General features: G+C 31.9%; 1 protein-coding gene across 3 annotated transcripts in view; it reads left to right on the forward strand.

Moving 5' to 3' along the window:
- Nucleotides 1-20,970, forward strand: part of LOC106618042 (ras guanine nucleotide exchange factor R) — a 119,691-nt gene that overhangs the window by 8,774 nt on the left and 89,947 nt on the right. For all 3 annotated transcript variants that reach the window (XM_036359394.2, XM_070109977.1, XM_036359392.2), the window contains one exon: nucleotides 19,296-20,175. In XM_036359394.2, coding sequence (XP_036215287.2) covers nucleotides 19,666-20,175 — 510 coding nt within the window. In that variant the 5' untranslated portion in view covers nucleotides 19,296-19,665. The remainder of the gene's footprint in view (nucleotides 1-19,295; nucleotides 20,176-20,970) is intronic.

Below are 20,970 nucleotides of genomic sequence, written 5' to 3' on the forward strand. Positions count from 1 at the left end.
TCAAAACAAATGACTGAATAAAGAAGCTTTGAAAGCGAAAAAAAGCAATGTGAATGACGCTTTGCAAATTTTTAACAATTTTTCGCAAATCTATTTATTTTTAGCACTTTTTTCTTTCTTTTTTGTTAATTTTGCTCAATGCTTTGGCTTTGTAGCGGCGTAAAGTGCGTTCAACTTGCTTTTATTGATTTGCTTTTGTTGGACGAATGTATCAATTAGAGGATTTATTGCGGGAAAAATTAAAAAGATTTTTTTTTTTAATTTTGGTCATGCGCGGATTAGCAAAGCATCTAGCATCACAAAAAATATGATATTCAAAAAATGAATTTTTTTATGCATGAAATCTGATATTTCCAACTTTTCGTAAAAAATGTATTAAAATAAATATAAAGGGAAATTTTAAGCGATGAGCGCAATATTTGTCGTTTCTGGTAATTTAGGCCAACAAAAGTGTGATTGTTGTTGGCAACTGAAAAATAATTTAAAAAGCAAAATTTTTAGAAATTTGTTACTGCGGCGTTTTTGAAACTTTTAAAATTTTTCAAATTAAAATACTTTTTTTGTAAAATATTTATTATATTGTATATATATATTTAATATATTTCAAAAACGTTGATAAACACAAATATTTAAAGATTTGCATAATTTGTTAAATTTATCATTTTACTCCATTAAATGTAAAAATTTAAAATTTTTTAAATAATCTTAGACTTAAAAATTCTAGGTTTATTAACCCAAAACAATGTTATGCCTTTTTATGCCTTTTTTATGCTCTTGCAACATGTTGCTACAGAGCGTAATAGTTGTCTTCACCTAACGGTTCTTTGTATCAACTTAAACTAAGTGAGATAGATATACAAATGATATGTATATAAATGATCCGGATGATGGAAAGCTGTAACTTGAGTAAAAACTGAGCTATCTTAATAAAGCGGTATCGGACCATTGCCACGCCCACAAGACGCCATTAACCGAAAATATGTTAGTAACTACTAAAATAATTATTTTTATACCCTGAACAGGGTATATTAAGTTCGCCACGAAGTTGTAATACCCAAAAGGAAACGTCGAAGACCCTATAATATATAAATATACATAAATGATTAGCATGATGCGCTTAGTTGATTTATCCATATCCGTTTGTCTGTCCGTCCGTCTGTCTGTATATATACGAACTAGTCCGTCAGTTTTTAAGCTATCGATCTGAAATTTTGCACCAGTCCTTTTCTCAACAAGCAGCTGCTCATTTGTAGGAACGGCCAATATCAGACCACTATAGCATATAGCTGCCATACAAACTGAACAATCGGAATCAAGTTCTTGTATGGAAAACTCCTTCATTTGACAAGGTATCTTCACGAAATTTGGCACGAGTTATTTTTCAATTTGCACTTTAACCACAAGAAAAATCCATAAATTTAAAGTTTAAAAACTAGTTTTTAATTTCACCGTAAATTTTTTGGTACATTTTTTAGCAACTTTTCTTTGAATTATATGTACAAGTATACACATGAATGCTGAAGAATGCCAACATTGAGTAGATTACTTAGAAATAACAACAATTTACCACTCGAGAAGCCATTTCGTGGACATTTCTTGCGCACTAGTAAGTCCTCAATGTATTTCCGCTGCATTAACTTCAAAGTCTATATACTGTTGTTCACCAAAATGTAGTTACTGCCACTTTTACTTGCAACTTAAACTTCGGCACCTACATAAAACAATGAACAGACAGCTCCTACGCTGACACACATACACGTATGCTTACATAGTCACACATGCGAGAACTTTACCATATAAAAAAAAGGAGAAAAAAAAACAAGAGAACGAACATAAAGGAAACTTGTCTCCATTTCACAATTTAGAAAGAAAATAACTTAGTCATTTCGGACTTAAATTGCTTTTCGCATAACAAACTGCAAAGTTTGCGAGCTTAACTCAAATCAGTGTGGCACGACACGGACCTGTACAACGTCTAAATTTGGCGCTATAGGTGTGTGTAGTGTGTGTATATATGTGTGTGTAAACTTCTATTTTAGCAAGCGCACAGACTATTTTACACATAAGCGCCAGCGTCGATGTGTGGGTGTACTTCAACTACCGTCTATGCCACTCATATCAATTGTTGAACTTGTGGAACACTGCTTGCCAGCGAAAGGTTTAAGCAGTTGAAGCTAAAATTTCAACTAGATTATAAGCGTGTATGTGTGTATTTTATGCCTGTGTGCAGCCAATGTGCCTAGTGTATATATAAATATATAGTATTAACAACGCACATTTTCAAACCCATTTGGCACATTTACATACATAAGTGGAACACACTTTTCCGAGCGCACAGGCGCCACCAACACTCAGCATTTGCTGCTTGCTGTGTTTTTGTAGTAAAATTAAAGTTGACGACATTTGATCTTTTGCGGTTACGGAATTTCAAGGTTGTAATTGAGCTTTGCCTCGCATTTAGTATGAAAATACAACTCTGCAATGGATAATAGTTTGTTGAATTCCTTAATTTGTTTCAAAAATTTGCTAAACATTTATGGCGTTAATTGGCTGTAAACAGACTCTTGTAAGAGAACGCTACTTTTAACAGTTGAGTGGCAGTAGTGTGTGTTAAGGAAGCATGTCCTCGCGTAGCAAATTCTCGCAAGCTGTAAATTGTTAAATTATGAGGTTTAAAAGTTTTAGGTTGACTCAAGTTTGCGCTCCAATGCGGATAAAGGTTGCATATTTCGAGAGAATTAGTGGTTATCTATCTATATTTTTATAGATTCGGAGTTTCAGCGATCTTTCGCTTAACACATACACGTTTTTCGGGTATCATGGAGAAAGTAAATTGCTTGAAATACTTCTGAAGCAGCGAAACTTAATCTCAAGATTAATTGTTTTCGACAAGTTCAAGCTAATTCAACTCTTAGTTGTCTACAAGGCATAACCTTGAAAAAGCACGACGTACAAGCCTTATGACGAGCTCAGATATTTAATAATGTTAACATATTTTAAAGCGCCAATCGGTTCAAGTTCTATAGAAAGGAAGATACAACTTTGTATGTTTATGGCAAATACTTCTTCCAAGATCTGCCAAGAATATGATTATGCAGTATTGAGTTGATCTTTTGAAAATTCCACGAAAATTGCTTACTCATACAGGAGATTGGAATGTCGTGGTAGCTTAGCTCAAAAACTTCTACAACTGACCTAAATACTTTTCTTCTACGAAAATTTAAATGAATACCTATTAATATTTATTTTGTAGCTTTTAACTTACCTTTAATTCCATTCTTTATCCATTGCTTGTCCTATTTAAATATGCGCATATATTTTATCATATCCTTCCATTCCACTACTTCATTCCAATTTCGCTTGTCCGTGTTAACCAAATTGAATTGAAATAATAAAATATTCACCGCTCACTGTCTTTTCACTAGCCGAATTACGGCAACACGTGCGCTGCACACAGTGACCGTAATACAGACATAACCATTACTGCGTACATGTACCGTGACAACCCTTTTAAACAATTAAATTAGTGGGAGAAACTCGAGGAAAATGGAAAATTTTGTAGAATTAATTTATAATACTGTATAGGTAGAAAAATTAGGAGCAGAATAATGATTTTTCGAGCGGATGTGTATGTTGCCAGCGGGCTAAAGGTTTATGTGACGACTGTTGTGACGCTAAGCTTTTCTGGGAACAAGAATCGGTTTCCGAAAACTAGTTTTTGACGAACTGAAGTGGCAATTTGGAAACAAAACAAGAAATGAAAAACGCAATATGGGTATCAAACAGAAGATATGCTTAAAATCTTTAATTTGGATATATTTTAAATAGAGTTGCCACCTAATAAAAATAATAAAACTGCATTTTTTACAAAATATGTTTAAAATAAGTTTAAAAAAATGTTTTTCAAAAACTTTCCGCAATTTTTGAGTATTTTGGTACAGAGTTGCCACCTGAAGTGGCTATTTTCGAACAAAACAAGAAACGAAAAATGCAATATGGGTATCAAACAGAAGGTATGCTTAAACTGAAGGTTTAAGACATATTTTAAATAGAGTTGCCAGTTCAACAAAGAAAAAGCTGATTTTTTTACAAAATATGTTTTAAAAAGTTCAAAAAAAAAGTTTTCAAAAACTTTTATTTCAAGAAAGGTTGAAAACTAAAGTAAAACTGTCACGTTATTTTCAAGTTAATATATTTCGAAACAGAGTTGCCACTTAATGAAAAGTTTATCTTGAAAATTAAACACAAAGCATGCGAAACATAGCACATTTAAGCGTTTTGGGCAACTGTCATGAAGTGTTTAATTTAGACATATGTCAGCATAGAGTTGCCAACAAACGAAGAAAAGTTAAAGTATGCGAAATATTAAAAAACGTTTGCTAATATAAACGTATTTAGGTAAGCCTATTGAAAAATATTCAAGCATACTTTAATAAAGCCATATTTTTTAATAGAGTTGCCAGCTAATAAAAATAAGCAAAACTGAGCAAGGTATTATAAAATTTGTATCAACCTTAAATAAGACTTTCGATAAAATCAGTTGAATGTAATATTAAGAAAGTTTTGTCAAGAGTTGCCACCTTTTAAAAAATCTTTCATAACATTTTGCATTAAATATCCGAAGCCCATAACAACGTATTTCAAAAGCGATTTAACATAATCTTAAACGAAATTGTTTCAATTAATATTCTGTAAGATCAAGGGAGCGACTTCTTCCAAAAAACATATTCCTATCAAATAATTATATTTACGACAAATTTCTGCCTTCAATTTACTGTCTTCACGCATGTTTTTATGCTGCGTACGCTGCTTACGAAATGCAACTAAATACCGTTGCTTACACAAAAACCGCTCGCCGCGTAATAAAGTTGCATTAGGCGAGCAGCGTAAAACAATGTGCGAATCAGCATTAAAACTAAAGTGTTGCTCATATGTAAATTGGCTATAAGCGAGAGACACTTTGATTATGGTTTACGAACCAAATTTAATGCATACGAACATTTATGCGCGTTGGTAATAAAAAAAAATATTCGGTTTTGCAATTATGCAACAAAGTGTGTACGCGCTTACGACACTGAAAAATTTTGATGTCACTTTATTACACCATAAAGCGGGTTGGCGTAAAATTAAGTGAAAATTGTGGTTTCTTTGAAGCATCGAACGAAAAAAATGCTTTCGATATCAGTGTCTATAGTTTGAGCAAAAATATCGGTTTATATATCGACTCTGAAAAAAATATTTCCTGAAAACCCTTAAAGTAACAATCAAGCTACTAGTCTAATATGTTCTTCTTAATCCATAAGAAACATCGTCCGTATAACTATCGTTAATCTGCTTAAAGAGCTCCTTCCAACCTTAGCTCGAAAGCGTAGGATACCCACGTTAAATAAAATTTAACAGTCTGCGGTTGAACCGAGAAAGGGATAAGGGTTCTCCTTTTTGTTTTCAAGTACGAAGGTTTTTCATCAAATAATCTAACTTTTTAAACAGCATTTTCTAGACATCGACAGTCAATCAAAGCATCTGACATCATTTGCGTGATTATTAATGTATAGAATGAAGTAGATGAGATTAAGGCATAACAAGGCTTCAGAAAACGATATCGGTAAATGATATATATTTTTTTCCTAAAAATAACCCAGAGAGCAGTAATGCTGCAAAGAAAATAAAAACCCGAATGGTGTGGTTTTGGAATTCTAAGATCTGCGACATTTGTTGCTTAGCGGGGAAAAACTACACGAGCTTGGAGAATTTGCATACTGGTATACCATAGAGGTGGTTATATGAGAGTAAGTTAAGTGAAGGACTGCCACTGCGATGGGAATTCGATAAAAAATTTAACTTTATCAGAGATTTCCAAGTAGTTTGAAATTTATAAGATCTCATAAGGAGCAGATCAACCAAACTGATAGAAGAACGTGGAATTTTACTTACAAATTTTCTTTCGAAATATTTTCATAAAATACTCTGAGCGATTTCTGATACGGAGCTAGAAGAATATAAAGATGATTTACGGATTGCATTGATGTTCGGATTAAAAAGCTCTCAAGGTTGAGCTATGGAAATCGAATAAACGATAGCCGGTCGATTTAGGCTGTTTAACTGCTCAAGAAAAAACCACTAAATGAACGATAGTCGGTATGCTAAGCTTTACATCCGCTTTCAGAGAAGGCATAGTAACTGCAATCTAATCGATCTAAATACTATAATTGTCATGTGTTAGAAAAACAAGATCAGAAGTTATTTGGAGTTTGAAAGGCAGGCATTTGTATTTAAGAATTGACTGTTGACATTTGCTTTTTGCTAATCAAGGGACCAATGATGATGGAGAAAAGGAAAGTTTCAACGGAATATTCGCCTGGCACAGTGAACTGTGAACTGGCTGTGACGCTAGCGCTTGAATTCGCCAACCTCACCTACTAGAAAAATAGTTACAGAGCCGCGCAACAATGATGCTTCCACAATTTAATTATAAATTGTAAGCACAAATGTCGCCACACTCGAACTCTCCAACTAACACAGTTAGTATTGCTCGGACGGCACGCTATATTCCTCTGCTCCACTTCTATAAAAAAAAAACCAAAAGATTTTATTTACTTGCAAGGACTTTCGTTTTGGCCGATTTTGTGCTGCCAGTCAGTTAACCGGCCGCTGTATAGCCGACCGAAAGTCAACGAACTCAGCAGCTGTGCATTCAATTTTCATTTTCCCCAAAAACTTTCGTTTACTTGAAATGGTCCATTTTACTTTTCTGTTCTGGCATTTTGGGGCAACTGGAATTTTGCTGCGCTATGCTCATGGCAGCAGAAAAATGTTCATAAATTAATGAGCTCATGCAAACAGGTTGAATGCAGCTATACATATACTATATACCTATGTATATATATATATAGGTACATACTAATATGGTTATAGCAAGTGTGTGCGGAACACATATGCATTTAAGGCTATGCGCCGGGAAATGCCAGTTGCTCCATTTAATTTATTTTATTTTTCTCATTTGCTTTGTTCGCCTATTTTTCTCTATACTTATTCATACTCAGTCTCAGATTTTATATATGCAATGGTGTGCATGAAACTCATGAAAATCAAGCGATTATATGTGCTATATGTATTTAAATACTTGGGTAATCGAATATGAAATATTTTTAAATCCCAAAATTTCGCTGTTTATATGTTTGTATGTTGTAAAATATTATATAAAATATTGATAAATATATACAATATTTTTGATTATATAAATAATAATAGAGCATAGAAGAAATTTTTTATTTTTTTTCGGGATCCCGAATATAAAAATGAACATATAAAATTACTTCAATAATAATAGAGCGTACAAGAAACTTTTTATTTTTTCGGGATTCTGAATATAAAACCCCAAGTTTCGGAATCCCGAAATCCAATTTCATCACAAATTATTATAAGAAATAACTTCAATAATAATAGCGCTTGGTAGAAGAAATGTTTAGTATTTTTCGAGATCCCGAATACATATGTATACTCAAGTTCGGTATCCCGAAATCCAGTTTCATTACTAGTTTTTTAGTTTTTAGTTTTTTTCAGGATACTGAATGCAAAAATCCGCATTTCAACATCCCGAAATTTAGTTACATTACTAGCCAATAGTCACATATGCATTTCGCCATATGCGCTTACACTTTTTTGTCGCAGTCAGCCTTCCTGCCTTCTGAAGTTTTTCATTTTCATTTCCGTTCACTGACTTCCTGTTTTTGTCTGCCATATGCTGGTTTTCTCTTTTCATTTTTAATACGAACACAATCCTTTTTCGACGCCTTTTGTTGCTTTTGCTATTAGCAAGTTTTCGTTGCTTGCTTAATTTTTTTATCGTCCTCTTTCACGACTTTTGTTCGTCTTACCAACATGCCATAGGTATTATACCAAGTAAGGTCCCTTATACATACAAATTTCATATATACGAGTACTTTTACGCTTTATGCACCTGCTGCTGCTGTTTTAATTCACCTTAATGCTTAACGTTGTAACTTTGTTTAATCTTTTTTTTTACTTTTTGTAATTTTATTTTACATTGTATTATTAAGTTGATTTCTTTTCTTCCTTGCCTTCTTCCGATTTCATGATTCTTATATGTGACTTTTTTCAATAATTTAATCGCATTTAAAGCTAATGAATTGCTCATTCTTTCCACACAATTTTATGAGCACGCAAAATCATTTTAAAACTTTTCTGTTCTTAGCTTTCTGCTTGTTAATTTTTGTTCAATGTCGTCTCACTTTTAATATGAATTTACTTCTTTATGAAGAAAATTGAAATTTTTGTGGTTAGAAAAGCGTTCCGTAGCTATAATAATCTTGACAATATGCTAGAATTGAAAAAGTGGTTTTAGTTTGTCAAATCACTTTGAGCGGCTTGTAAGTGTAGCCTATTACTAACATAAAATACTAGACCATTTTCATTTTAACAAGGCATATTAGAGATGTCTTTCTCCAACAGAAATAATTATAAAAGAGAGACTGATCAGTCCGTTCTGATTCGTAATGATATACTTTATTAAAAGATTTATACTAATACCAAAATAATAGAGAGGGTTAAGTTTCCAGGCCCAATATATGAAAGATAGGTATGTAAAAGATAGGTTAAAATCTGGACTGACTGAAGTAAGTTTAAACAATTATCTTATTTCTAATTTCGTTTTCTTCAAGTGGTAGTGCAGCGAAAAGCATACATTTAGGCTGAATACTAATTACAACGATATGGCTGCTTTCTTAGCGTCTAAAATTAGCCGTAATAGTACTGACTCAGTCAGCTTTGTTGCCATAAAGCTTTTAGAGAACTTATGCGTGATAAATATACTTAAAGCTTCGTGCGGTAAAAGTCATAAGCCAATCGTGCAGGAATTTTACAATATTTCTTTGCTGAATTTGTTTTTTTTTGAATTTTGAGAAATTGATACCATTTTTTTGTAAAAAATAAATTATAAAAAATTGTAACTCTTGCAAAGTTCACATAATTGCTTTACGTCACCCCTTATTTTGCTTGTCGAAATTTCCACTCGGATTATCTTATCACTTAAACGCTCATTAATTATTGTCCATGTGTGTTGCCACATTTTCCATTATTCATAAAAATTTTGTTTTCGTCTTATTTTCAAGCACCCACACAATCAAATGGCGCTGCTGTTTAACCCCAATAATGCTACTAATATTTTGAGCATTTTTATTTTTTAACTCGCATGCAACTTTTTTAGTGTATTTACGTATTCTTGTTGCAGTATGCTCCGCTTGTTCGCTTTAACGTTTTAAGTTCGTATTTATTTGAAATATTTATTTGATTAATGTACTTGGCTTGCCACATTTGAAGGGTTTGTATGGTTGAATTTGTGTGAATGTGTATGTTTGTGTGCATATGTATGTTTGTGTCTACGTATGCAAGTACTCAGTTGCTGACTGCTTAGTTGAAGCGTTTGTTATTGTTGTTTGTTTGCTATTGCTTTTTTGTTGACTTTGCTATACCCTGAATACGATATATTAGGTTTGCCACAAACTTTGTAACAACCAGAAGGAAACGTTGGAGGCCCTACAAAGTATATACGTGCTGAGTCGATATCCCCATGCCTGTCTGTATATATGGGAAGTAGCCCCTCAGTTTTTGAGATATCGCCATGAAATTTTGCACACGTTCTTCTCTCAACAAGCAGCTGCTCATTTGTCGGAATCACCGATATCGGACCACTATAGCATATAGCTGCCATGCAAACTGAAGAAACAAAATCAAGTCCTTGTATGGAAAACTTTTTTACTTTACACGATATGCTCATGAAATTTTACATGGATTATTGTCCAAAACAACGCTACAATATCTGAATAAATAGTTCAGATCCGACCATTATAGCATATAGCTGCCATGCAAACTCACCGATCCAACTCAAGATAAAGTTCTTTTCATACCCTTTTAATGCTATAATAAATGCAGCTGTGAAGGGTATTATAGTTTGGGTGCAGCAGAAGTTAAGGTGTTTTTTGTTTTTGCGGTTTTTGGTTTTGGTGTTGTCCTTTCAACTTTCAGCGCTCCCCTCGCTGCCGAGCAGTCACATATGAACTATGGTTTATTAATGCAGCTTGAGTCAATGGCATAGACTACCATCTTCTACTACAACAACAACAACAAAACATACAACTACGTACACTCGCTCGAGTGGCAGCTTAATAAACAGAATCAAACTGAGGCACCTCGAAATAGCTGAACTTTAGTAGGAAACAGCAGCTGCTGCCACTGTTAACTCTCTACTACTAAAATACCAAAAACAGAAGCATATAGTTGTATGCATAAGTGTGTGTGTGAGCAAAGAACTTCGCCAGCGGAAAAGGAAAGCAAGAATGACAGCAGAAAAACAGGAAAAAATGAAAAAAAAATAGCAAACGAGTTCGCAAAAGCAACGAGTTGTGAAGGAATGCTACAGAACGCTTTGAAGTGCCACATGTTGTTGCTGCCACTGCCAAGTGTGTCTTTGCTTCACTCGCATGAGTGTGTGTGTGTGCGTATGTGTGTAGGCTGTAATGAAGCACTTCTTTGCCGATCTCTTTGCCTGTCTGTCTCTCTATAAGCTTTTCCTAGCATTATACTCCTTTTCTTCGGCCCTAAAAGGGTTAATGTGCGAGCATTCGCTTACTTATGTACTCAACTCCTTACAAAAGGCAGCCATTTTTTATGAAGTCTTTGAGCCAAAGGCATTTTCTACACGTATGTCATTAATTACATTTATGCATGAAAGGCGGAAAAAGAAATTTCACAGCATAGCGGCGTTTAAAGCAAAACACAGCGCCATGGAGTGAAGTGTAGCAAAGTGGAGTTCGGCTGACTTTATTTTCCTGTAGGATAACGCTTAAAGGCATGCTTTGCGATTGCTATGAATACGAGTATCATATTGCAATTACAGAACGAACTTGAGACGCTCTCACAAAAATGCGTGTTGTAATTCGTAAGGCGATGGCTGTGACTCTAACACTTGGCAGCTCGTTGGCCCAAATTTGAAATATTTATTATCGAAGTGTACTTCAGCAAACAGTGGACGATCTCTGTGTTGACAAAGAACACCAACACTCACGTCGTTATTAAAGAGTGAGAGGCAGATAATACAGAGCCACAGAACTAATCGCTCTTTATCTACCTTTTATGAACTTCGGTACCTTTGGTTGCTTGAGTCCCATTAAGCCTGGAATGTAGCTCAAAATGTTGCGAGTTGTCTCGAATTTAAGTAAAACTACGCCAAATATTATACATTTATGCGGTTCTATTTCTCTAATTGACTTGCGAATGACATAAACTTATTGAAAGAAAGAAATCGTTAAGTGGGGTAAGAACTCGATGCGAGCATATAATGCTTCATCCGATTCTGTAGAGCGGTGTGCTGTAAACTTTTTTCAAAAAATTTTCCATTCCAAATCCGGTGTCTTCTTATAATCTAGAGCGCTCTGCTTTCCCATTCAAACATTCTATATTCTCCATTTCAAAAGGGAACCTTAGCTGTGAGCCTTTTGTTTAACGCTTATGTTAGTTTTTAACTTAAAAGAAAGCTATTTGTGAGTTCATTTTTTTTATATATTTTTTTTTATTCTACGTTGTTATTTTTTTTCTTTAAATTGTCTCTGACTATTAAAATTTTTTTCCTAAAAATTTTTTTTTAATAAAATAAACAAAATAATAATAATACTCAGATCATGCTCATCGGTTGCTAAAAGACGTCGGTAAAGTTGGTTACTAACGTAAGGGTTAATATTCCTTACTAAGAGCTCAGCTCTAAGTCTACACTAAACTAAATTCAAAAAGAAGCCTGTACCTATGAAACATAGGTTCAAGCTAAACTGCTTAAGAACAGCTCTACATATTCAAGGTAGTTCGTCTGCAAATTAGGGTCTTTTATGTCTTAACCTCAGGAGAGGAGGTGTTTGTGTACAGGGTCTCCAACAGCCATTCATGAATTGTTATATTATATTTAGGTAGAAGAAGCCATAGATATAAGTTTTTCTACATATAACTTAGGTTATTTCAGAAGTCAGAATGGGCTCTGAAAAACCAAAAACTCCTGAAAGAGAGTGAGAGTGAAGTGATAATCCTGATAATTTTCAGGAATTACATTCAAATTTAAGTAGAGTAAACTCCAGAACTCGATGCTCTGACCGCGCCGATTCAAAAGACAAAGTTCGAACGCTCGCTTTGGCAGCTCCGCCCGGAAAATGGCGAGAGATTGTTGTGCAACTTTCTTCAGCATATATTTCTTCTCAGATTTATATTCACTAGCATTTATTGGGGTTTAGCAGCTTTCGAAATTCTTGTGTAGTAACATATTTCCTTTCAATATGCTTCATGTTCACAGTGGAACTTAACCTAACTTAAGCTGGCTATAATTACTTCCAACAGTAAAGCTCATTTGTTTGTTAAACAGACCAAAATTCATGCAAAGGCGCCCTTTTTCAGTAAGAAGAATGTGTTCTTAGATCAAGATCTCTATGGAAGTTCACCGAAATGTTGAAGCTTTTATGAGGAATCTGCAAGTTCTATGACTACTCAACTTATAAAGCAGGTCACATTGAGTTGCTGTTGGAATCGAATAGAGCTCAGACTTTTTTGAACATAGACGTCTTAAGTGAAATTTTAATCTTTTTTGGTCATGTGCAAAAAAAACGCAGAAAAGACACATCTCCAATAACTGAAATATCGGCAACACAGTGTTCCTTAAATAACCACGTACAACAACTAGGAAGAGCTTTGCTTTTCCTGCGGTCATGCAACCAGGCAGCTACATAGGAAATGTGCTATTTTCGCTGTGGAAGCCGAAAATATATAAAAAACAATGAGCGGAAAAAAGGAACAAAGCAAAAAACCAAACCAAAAACAAAAAATAATATGCAGCACAAAAAACCGCTAGGCAACAAATAACTGTAAAATGAGCGTGCATAGGAAGTAGCATATTAAAAATTGTAATATGTAAATAAAAATGCTTGCATGGCTGAGTGTGTATAAGTTTGTATACATGTGTGCGTGTGTCTGTGTGTGAAAAAGCCAAACTCGCTGTGTTTTTGCATAAATATTTATTAGTTTTTAGCACACGATGCATTTGAAAATACGAATTTATGCAAATAAGCGCAGGAAAAAATTAAAAAACAACAACAACAACAACACTAATAACGCTGAGCACGAAAAATGCGGCAGCAAATAAAAGCATAATTGCAGTCATGCAAGCTTTTTGTTGCTGTTGACGGCTGCCTGCGCCATCAGCGCTTGCACTTACAGCTTCGCGGCTGCCGAAGCGTAACAAAACGCTTATGCATATATGTATGTATATATGTGTGTGTGCACACGCGAGCAAGTTTCACTTTTGTTACAAGGCACGCGCGCAATCCGTACGTCAGGTAAATTAAATTTGAAAAAAAAACAAGAAATGGAAAACAAAGCGAACCAAGCACAATAGCAACAACAACAGCTGCTACACAAATCTCTATGCGCAGCCTCACTGCAACTGCTTTGCTATTATTTTTGTAAATTTTGCTTATTCGCCAGCTTTATGTTTGGCTTTTTCGGCGTAAGCAATTTTCACGCATGCGCGCGCTTATTAGCTGTTGCTAATATAATCAAAACAGCGTACAAACAGTGCAACAGCAGAAGCCATTGTTGCAGCTGCAACAAGCAGCAGTGCTAACGTGTGGCATGAATGGCCAAGCATGCTGCATATTAGTTGTAATTGTGGATTACAAAAGCGCATTAATTCATTTTGGCAACAGCAACAATAGCAACGATGACAGCAACAGTAATAACAAACGTTTCGAACGGAGCGGAGTGTGCAATTTTACAAGGTAACGCATTGAAGGACATAGCTACAAACATAGGCATATACCTACACACATATGTACATATATATATACATATTTGATATAAGTAACGGTTTGGTATAAAATTCAGTAAAGAAAAAATCTAAAAATTTAATTATAACCAAAAAAAAACAAAACAAGGAAAAACGCCAACTTCGATTGGCACCGAAGCTAGATTTCACTACACAAAAAAACAATTCAATACAAGTGACAGCTATATGCTATAGTCGTCCGATTTAAAAGAACAATATTCGCAGATTGTTGCGTTGGCTTGAATTAAATTTATTCTAAATTTCATGAACATATCTCGTCAAATAAAAAAGTTCTCCATACAAGAACTTGATCTTGATCGTTCAGTTTGTATGACAGTTGTATGCTATAGTAGTCCAATCTGAATAATTTCTTTCGAGGTTACACCGTTGATTTGGGCAATAATTCTTGCCAAATTGCATGAATATATCTCTTCAAATAAAAAAGTTTTCCATACAAGAACTTGATTTCGACTGATCAGTTCTTATGGCAACTATGTCCTATAGCGGACCGATATCTACGATTCCGGCAAATGAGCAGCTTCTTGAGGAGAGAAGCACGTCTGCAAAATTTTAGATCGATGCCTTAAAAACTAAGTGACTAGCTTGCATATATTCATACGAAATGGCTAAATCGACTTAATAGGGTCTCCGACGTTTGCTTCTGGCTTAGCAAACGTCGTGGCAAACTTAATATAATATAACCTGTTCAGGGTTTAAAAATATATAGCAAAAAGTATGTAGGTTTATAAAAAAGTTTGAACACAAAACTTTTTAAAATTTGTAAAATTTTGTCATGGGTAAAAAAATTTTAAATAAAAAAATTTAATTCAAAATTTTATAATTATTTTAAAATATTAGTTTTCGGTCACATATTTTTTATAGCACTTATGTTTTAAACTTAAAAAAATATGTGATATATTATTTTTCGAAAAAGAATTTTTTTATATCTGTAATATTTTGAGTTCTGGAACTGAATTTTTTTCTATTAAATAAAAAGTACAGAAAATTTATTGCAAAATTGTATCAAAAGAAGTAAATGAAATTATTAATTTTCGGAATTTATTTTTTTATATTATACTTTTTTAATTCTGGAACGATTATAAACAATTTTTTTTTCTCTAGAATGAAAGTAGAGAAAATTTGAAAATTATAAGTTTTTAAATGTTAAAATTTTGTCCAAAATGTATTTTTGATATATATATAAATATAAATCGTTAAATCACATATGTATATACATCGTCTACCAATAGGGATGACGTGAGTTTGACAAGTCGTGGCGGCCATGTTTGTTTGCAGATTTGTGTCAAATTTTGTCAGTGTCAACAAGCAACGTTGAAGGAGCTTGAAAACAACATTCAGCGCATTATAGCCGAAATGCTGCACCGGGTCATCGAAAATTGGCGTAAACGGGTGGAGATATGCCGTGGAGCCGTGGTGGCCATTTGGCTGACATTTTGTTGAAATCATTAATGGCAAAAAATTATCTGCATAGCACAAAAAAAAACAATCCATTTTGACCAAATTTGAGTGTTTTATTTCATTTTAACACCACGTCGCTCTTGTTGTTAGACCCTGTATATTATATATAAGTAGATGGTAGAGTGGCTGTCTTTCGACACACCTAGCCATATACTTGTATATATATAAGTATAAAGTGTATATCAGCACTGACTGTTGCTCCAATATTAAAAAAAATTTATAATATCTATATAAAAAAAAAAATGTATTAAAAAATATTTGAAAAATAAATAGTTTGTATATTTAAGCATCGATATTAGTGAATACAAATATTTTTTCAGCGTGTTATTATGATAAAAAAATCAATTAGCATATTTATATAATTTTTGGCATTGAATGGCGTGAGAAAATTTTTTCAAAAATTCAAATTTATTGGCAAAAATAAGCATAAAACAAATTAACAATAACAAATTATATGACAAATTAATGCATAGTTAAAATGCACTACTTTGTTGCAACACAAATTTCAATTTTTTTTTTAATTTTTAGCATATTTACACTTTGTAATAGTTTTTTTTTTATTTACTATTTCAATGTTTTCGCAATTTAAGATTTATTTGCGTTTATTTTAAAATCACACTTCATATTTGTATTTATTTAATACAAGCTTTAGTTGTTATTTAAATAACAACAGGCGTTTAAATTTGCATAATGCGTTTTAAATTTTTTTAATTTAATTTTTTTTTTAATTTTCAGATGTAGCAAAATTGCGCATAAATTTTCATGCATAAAAATTGAGATTAAATTTTTTAGCCACACTTTTTTCGCGTTTCCTTAATACGTTTTTTTTCGAATATTTCAATTTGACTTTTTTAAACTTTTCTGTTTGACGCTTTTGTTGTTTTTCCACACATACATATATATTGCTGGCCATAAAGCATTTTCATTTCGTTTTGTTTTTTGGTTGCAGTTGCCATAGATGTTGTTGTTTTATTGCTCTTGCATTTTGGTTTGGCTTGTTGTTGTTTGTATGTAAATAAAGAAGAAAAATTCAACTTTTAACGCTTTAACAATTTCCATTGCATGTTTGCCTCGGCATTTTTACTTTACTTGCGTATGTGCATGTGTGTGTGCAATTTTAATTTTTTCTGCTGCGGCGCGTTCTGGCTTCGTGCCTTTGTCTGCCAGGTTTCGAGTTGAATTTTTCATGACTCTGATTACATTTCTGGCGCTTTTTTTTTGCATTTTGATGGCGTTTTTAATTTAAATTGTTGTTGGCTGTTGTTTTTATTGCGCGCTGTTGGCTTCACCATTTATACTTATTTTTCAATTTCCAATGCCAATTAATGCATTAATCGCTGCGGATTACGTTTTGAGCTGCAGATTACTTTGATTGCCACTTGTTATGTGAAATCATTTGACTGTTCAAGGCCATTTCGCCAACTTTCAATTTTTTATCGTTAATTAGCGATTTTCGCATGCTTCGCCGTGGATTGTATGTAGTGGTGAAAGTTTAAGGGCTGAGCAGTGGCGGTGGATGTGAGAAACATACATATGCATGCATTAGAGTCAAAAATACGAAAAATTTTCAAATGAAAAATAAAAAAAATTTTAAAAAAAAGCTGAAAATTTCAGAATCTATGAAAACAAAAATATGATATTTTAAAAAATTAAATAATTTCATTATTTGAATATAAATAATTATTTATAGTTTTTTCAACAAATATTAAATTTCTTTAAAGCTTTTGTAAGTTATTAGAAAATAGCAGAACAAAACCACACTGATATTTTACAGAAACCAAAATTAAAGAAACAACAATTACATATTTAAAAATTTTCACCACATATAAATTTTTTAAAATATTTTTTATTTTTTTGAAAATAATTAACAAAAAAATAATAATTTAAAAAACTTAAAAAGAACTAATTATTTTACAAAGTAAAAATTAAAAACGTAAATAAATAAAAAAATTATTAATAAAAAAAATTTTACGTATAATAATTACTAATAAAAAAAAAATTCAAAATAATAAGAAAATAAACTAAATTTAGTTAGAAAAGGTACCAATAAAATAGGTATTTGTGAAAAATTTTAGTATTTGTAAAAAATCGAAAGAACAGAAAATAATTTAATTTAAAAATATAAAAAAATTCCAAAAATGTGTACATGCTCAAGCTAAAAAAATATTTGTGAAAAATTTTAGTCATTGAAGTAATTTGGGCAATTGTATAATTGAAAAAAAAAACAATTAACAAATATTATATTAAAAAAATATTAAGAAAATTTTTTACATGTTTAAGCAATAAAAACAATATTTGAGCAAAATTTTAGTTATAGAAAAAAATTTAGTAATTAAAAAAGAAAAAAAAATGTAATTAAAAAATATTTAAAAAATTAAGAAAACCTATACATGTTTAAGCAAAAATGAAATATTTGTGCAAAATTTTAGTGATTGTAGAAAATTGATAAAAAAGAAAAAAATGTATTTGAAAAATATTAAAAAAAGTAAAAAAACTAAAAATATATAACAAACAAATATTTCAGTCCAAAGAAAAATATTTTTAATTTCAGTAATAATGTTTTAATTTAAACATATAATAAAATTAGAAAATTAAATTAAAAATGTATACACATGTACATATATTTCAAGCCTAAGGAAAAAAATTTACTTAAACAAAAAAAAATAATTTTACTAAATTTATATCGTAATTTGAGCAAACAAATTTTTACATTTAAAAAGATTTTAAAATTTTAAATATTTTATAAATATGTATAATATTTTATAACATAAACTTTATTTTAATGAAAAATTTAAAAAAGTAGAAATTTTATTCCAAAAAATAAAAATTTTACTAAATTAATAAGTAAACATAACATTTGGGAGGAAACTTCTCAACTAATTACAAATAACAAATAAATATTAAAAATCATATAAAAGTGCCTAACTTTCTACCGCTAGACTCAAGTTATATGAACATACCTACATATGTATGTATGTATATTAGGGTGGTTGTAAAAAACATTTTTTTTCGCTTTGTACTCTGAAAAATAGGTTCTTAGACAACAGTAAGAAAGTCGCTACAAGTATGAGCTCTTAATTTTAACGGGAAGCTCATGCGCCTTATAATAAGAAACCATTTTTATAAGGCAATAAATTTTCTACAAAACTATGAATTCGGTTTATATGGATTTATTCTTAATGAGTTGTAAAATTCGTAAGAGAAAAAAATTTGTCTTAAAATAATCAAACTTCGACCGTTAATATACTTTTAACGGTTAGGCTTACGAAAAAATCATGTGAGACCTTTTGGTAGAGTATAAACTTTAATACAAAAACTATGAAACGAGATATTTTTCAAGGAGTTGGAAACGAGATTTGAATTTTTCTATCTGATAATAATATAAATAGAAAACTGTAAGGCGGAGGATCTGCCCGTTACAATTAAGAGCTCATATTTGGATAGACTTTCTTAGAGGTGTCTAAGGACCTACATACATTTTAGAGCACTAAGCAAAAACAAGTATTCCTAATATATGTACATACTATATATGCATATTATATGTATAAAATTTTTTTGCTTTGCCCGAGGGTAAAATCTGTAGATTATAAAAAGGAAACTTATTGGACAAAAAAAAAAATTTTAACTTCTAGAGGCGGCGCGGTGCCTCTTTTTTTCGGTCCACCCTACTATACATATAAAATTAAAAAATATATAGATTCTCAAAAAGAAAATTTTAATTAAAATTTTGAAATTATTTCAATAAAATTTTTTTTATACATATTTCAGAAAGGAAATAAAGATTTAAATTAAAATCTTATTCAGATTTTCAGATTATTAGTTTGATATTTTTTGGTTGTCTATTTGCAATTAGATACATAAATTTTACATATACACACACACAAATATTTAATTAAAGCAAACATTTTTCTAAAACGCCACCATGTGTTGTATTTTTCAGTGGAAAGGCGTTACTGCAAATCGAACAAGTGAAAGCAATTTCAAAGAAAAATCGCCAAAATGCTTTAACTCGCAATAAAATTACAAAAACAACAGCAACGATATCGAGTGAAACGAGCAATTGGAAAGTGCAATAAAATAGATGAATGTAAAATATTGACACAAAAATAACAATAACAACGAACAACGACCGAACACGCAAAGTGCACAACAACAAAAACAAGCGAGAAGAAAGCAAAAATAAAAGATAAATAAATAACAACAACAAAGTAATCGCAACAACACACAGCGCAGCAGCAGCACAAACGTAGAAGGCGGAGAGCACGCAGTGCGTCATTGTTTGCAAAGGAGAAGGAAGAGGAGGGAGCGAAATGCCAAGAATTGCAAGAAAAATGGCGACCGCAACAAAATTCGCCATCGCGGTTGGCAACATTCTCACAATATTTATGGCAATGACAATGTGTTGTTGCCAAGTGGCTGGCCATCCACAGCCACAGCCACGGCCGCAACACCAATCCGAAGCGCAACAACAGCAGCAACACGTGCTGGCAACGCCACAGGCGACATCACATAAATACCAGCAATTGCAATATCAATTGCAACAACAACAGCAACAGCAATATGAATATCAGCAACAGCTGCATCAGCAATTGCAAAAACAGCAGCAGCAGCAGCAGGAAAAATCGCTTTATCAACAACAACAACAACAGCAGCAGCAGCAGGAAAAATTGCTCTATCAACAACAACAACACCAGCAACAGCAACAGCTTAAGTACCAACTACAACAGCAACAAATTGAGCAAAAGCACGATAAGGGCGATTATGTGCAGGAGACGGAGCGTGAGCTACAAAAACAACAGCAGCGTGCAGCACCCACACAGGTTAGTGTTGTTGCAGTTGTTTTGATTAAATTCCAACAATATTTTCTTAACATTCTTGCACTTATGATATTGATGGGGCACAAGCAATGGCGTGGAAAGTGTCCTGTAGAAAGAGGGGTGGGGAAAACAAGCAGAAAATAGCTGTATGCGATTTCTGAAATTTCAGAAATATTTTAAAAATCTTAAGACATATTTTATTAAAGTGCAACAAATGCATTTAAATTTGCTTTGAAAACTCTTGAGGGATTTTAGAAAAAATTAGAATAAAATACGTGTTTCAAAATTTCGTGTAAAAAATAGCTGAAAAACAAAAACAAAATACAGAAAATTCAAAAAGTTTCAAAACTATGTGTCTTATCATATTTTTGATTTTAAAACTGAAGCATATTTTTCAAAAATGTTAAACGTTTTAAAAAGGTTTTGAAGTCGAAAACTTGTTTCAAAAAATTTTAAAATTGGAAATTAAAAAAAAAAAAATTAGTTTTTGGAAAAAAGAGTTCATTTGGAACTGAGACATTTTTTTCAAAAATATTTTAAAAACCTTAAAACATTTTCGTAAAATTTTGGAATTGAAAATTTTTCAAAAATTTTTTAAAATAAAAATAAATTTGGAGTTGAGATGTATTTTTTCAAAATTTTTATAAAAAATTTAAAATAAATAAATACATTTTTTAGGTGTTTTGAAGTTTTTTCGAAATAAAAATAATTTAATATATTTTGTTTTACATTAAATAATCTCGGCAAATTAATTATATATTTAAAAACATGAAATGTTAAACTTTTTTTTAAATATTT

Source organism: Bactrocera oleae, chromosome 5 (genome assembly GCF_042242935.1).
Source record: "Bactrocera oleae isolate idBacOlea1 chromosome 5, idBacOlea1, whole genome shotgun sequence".
In the NCBI taxonomy this organism is placed as follows: Eukaryota; Metazoa; Arthropoda; class Insecta; order Diptera; family Tephritidae; genus Bactrocera; species Bactrocera oleae.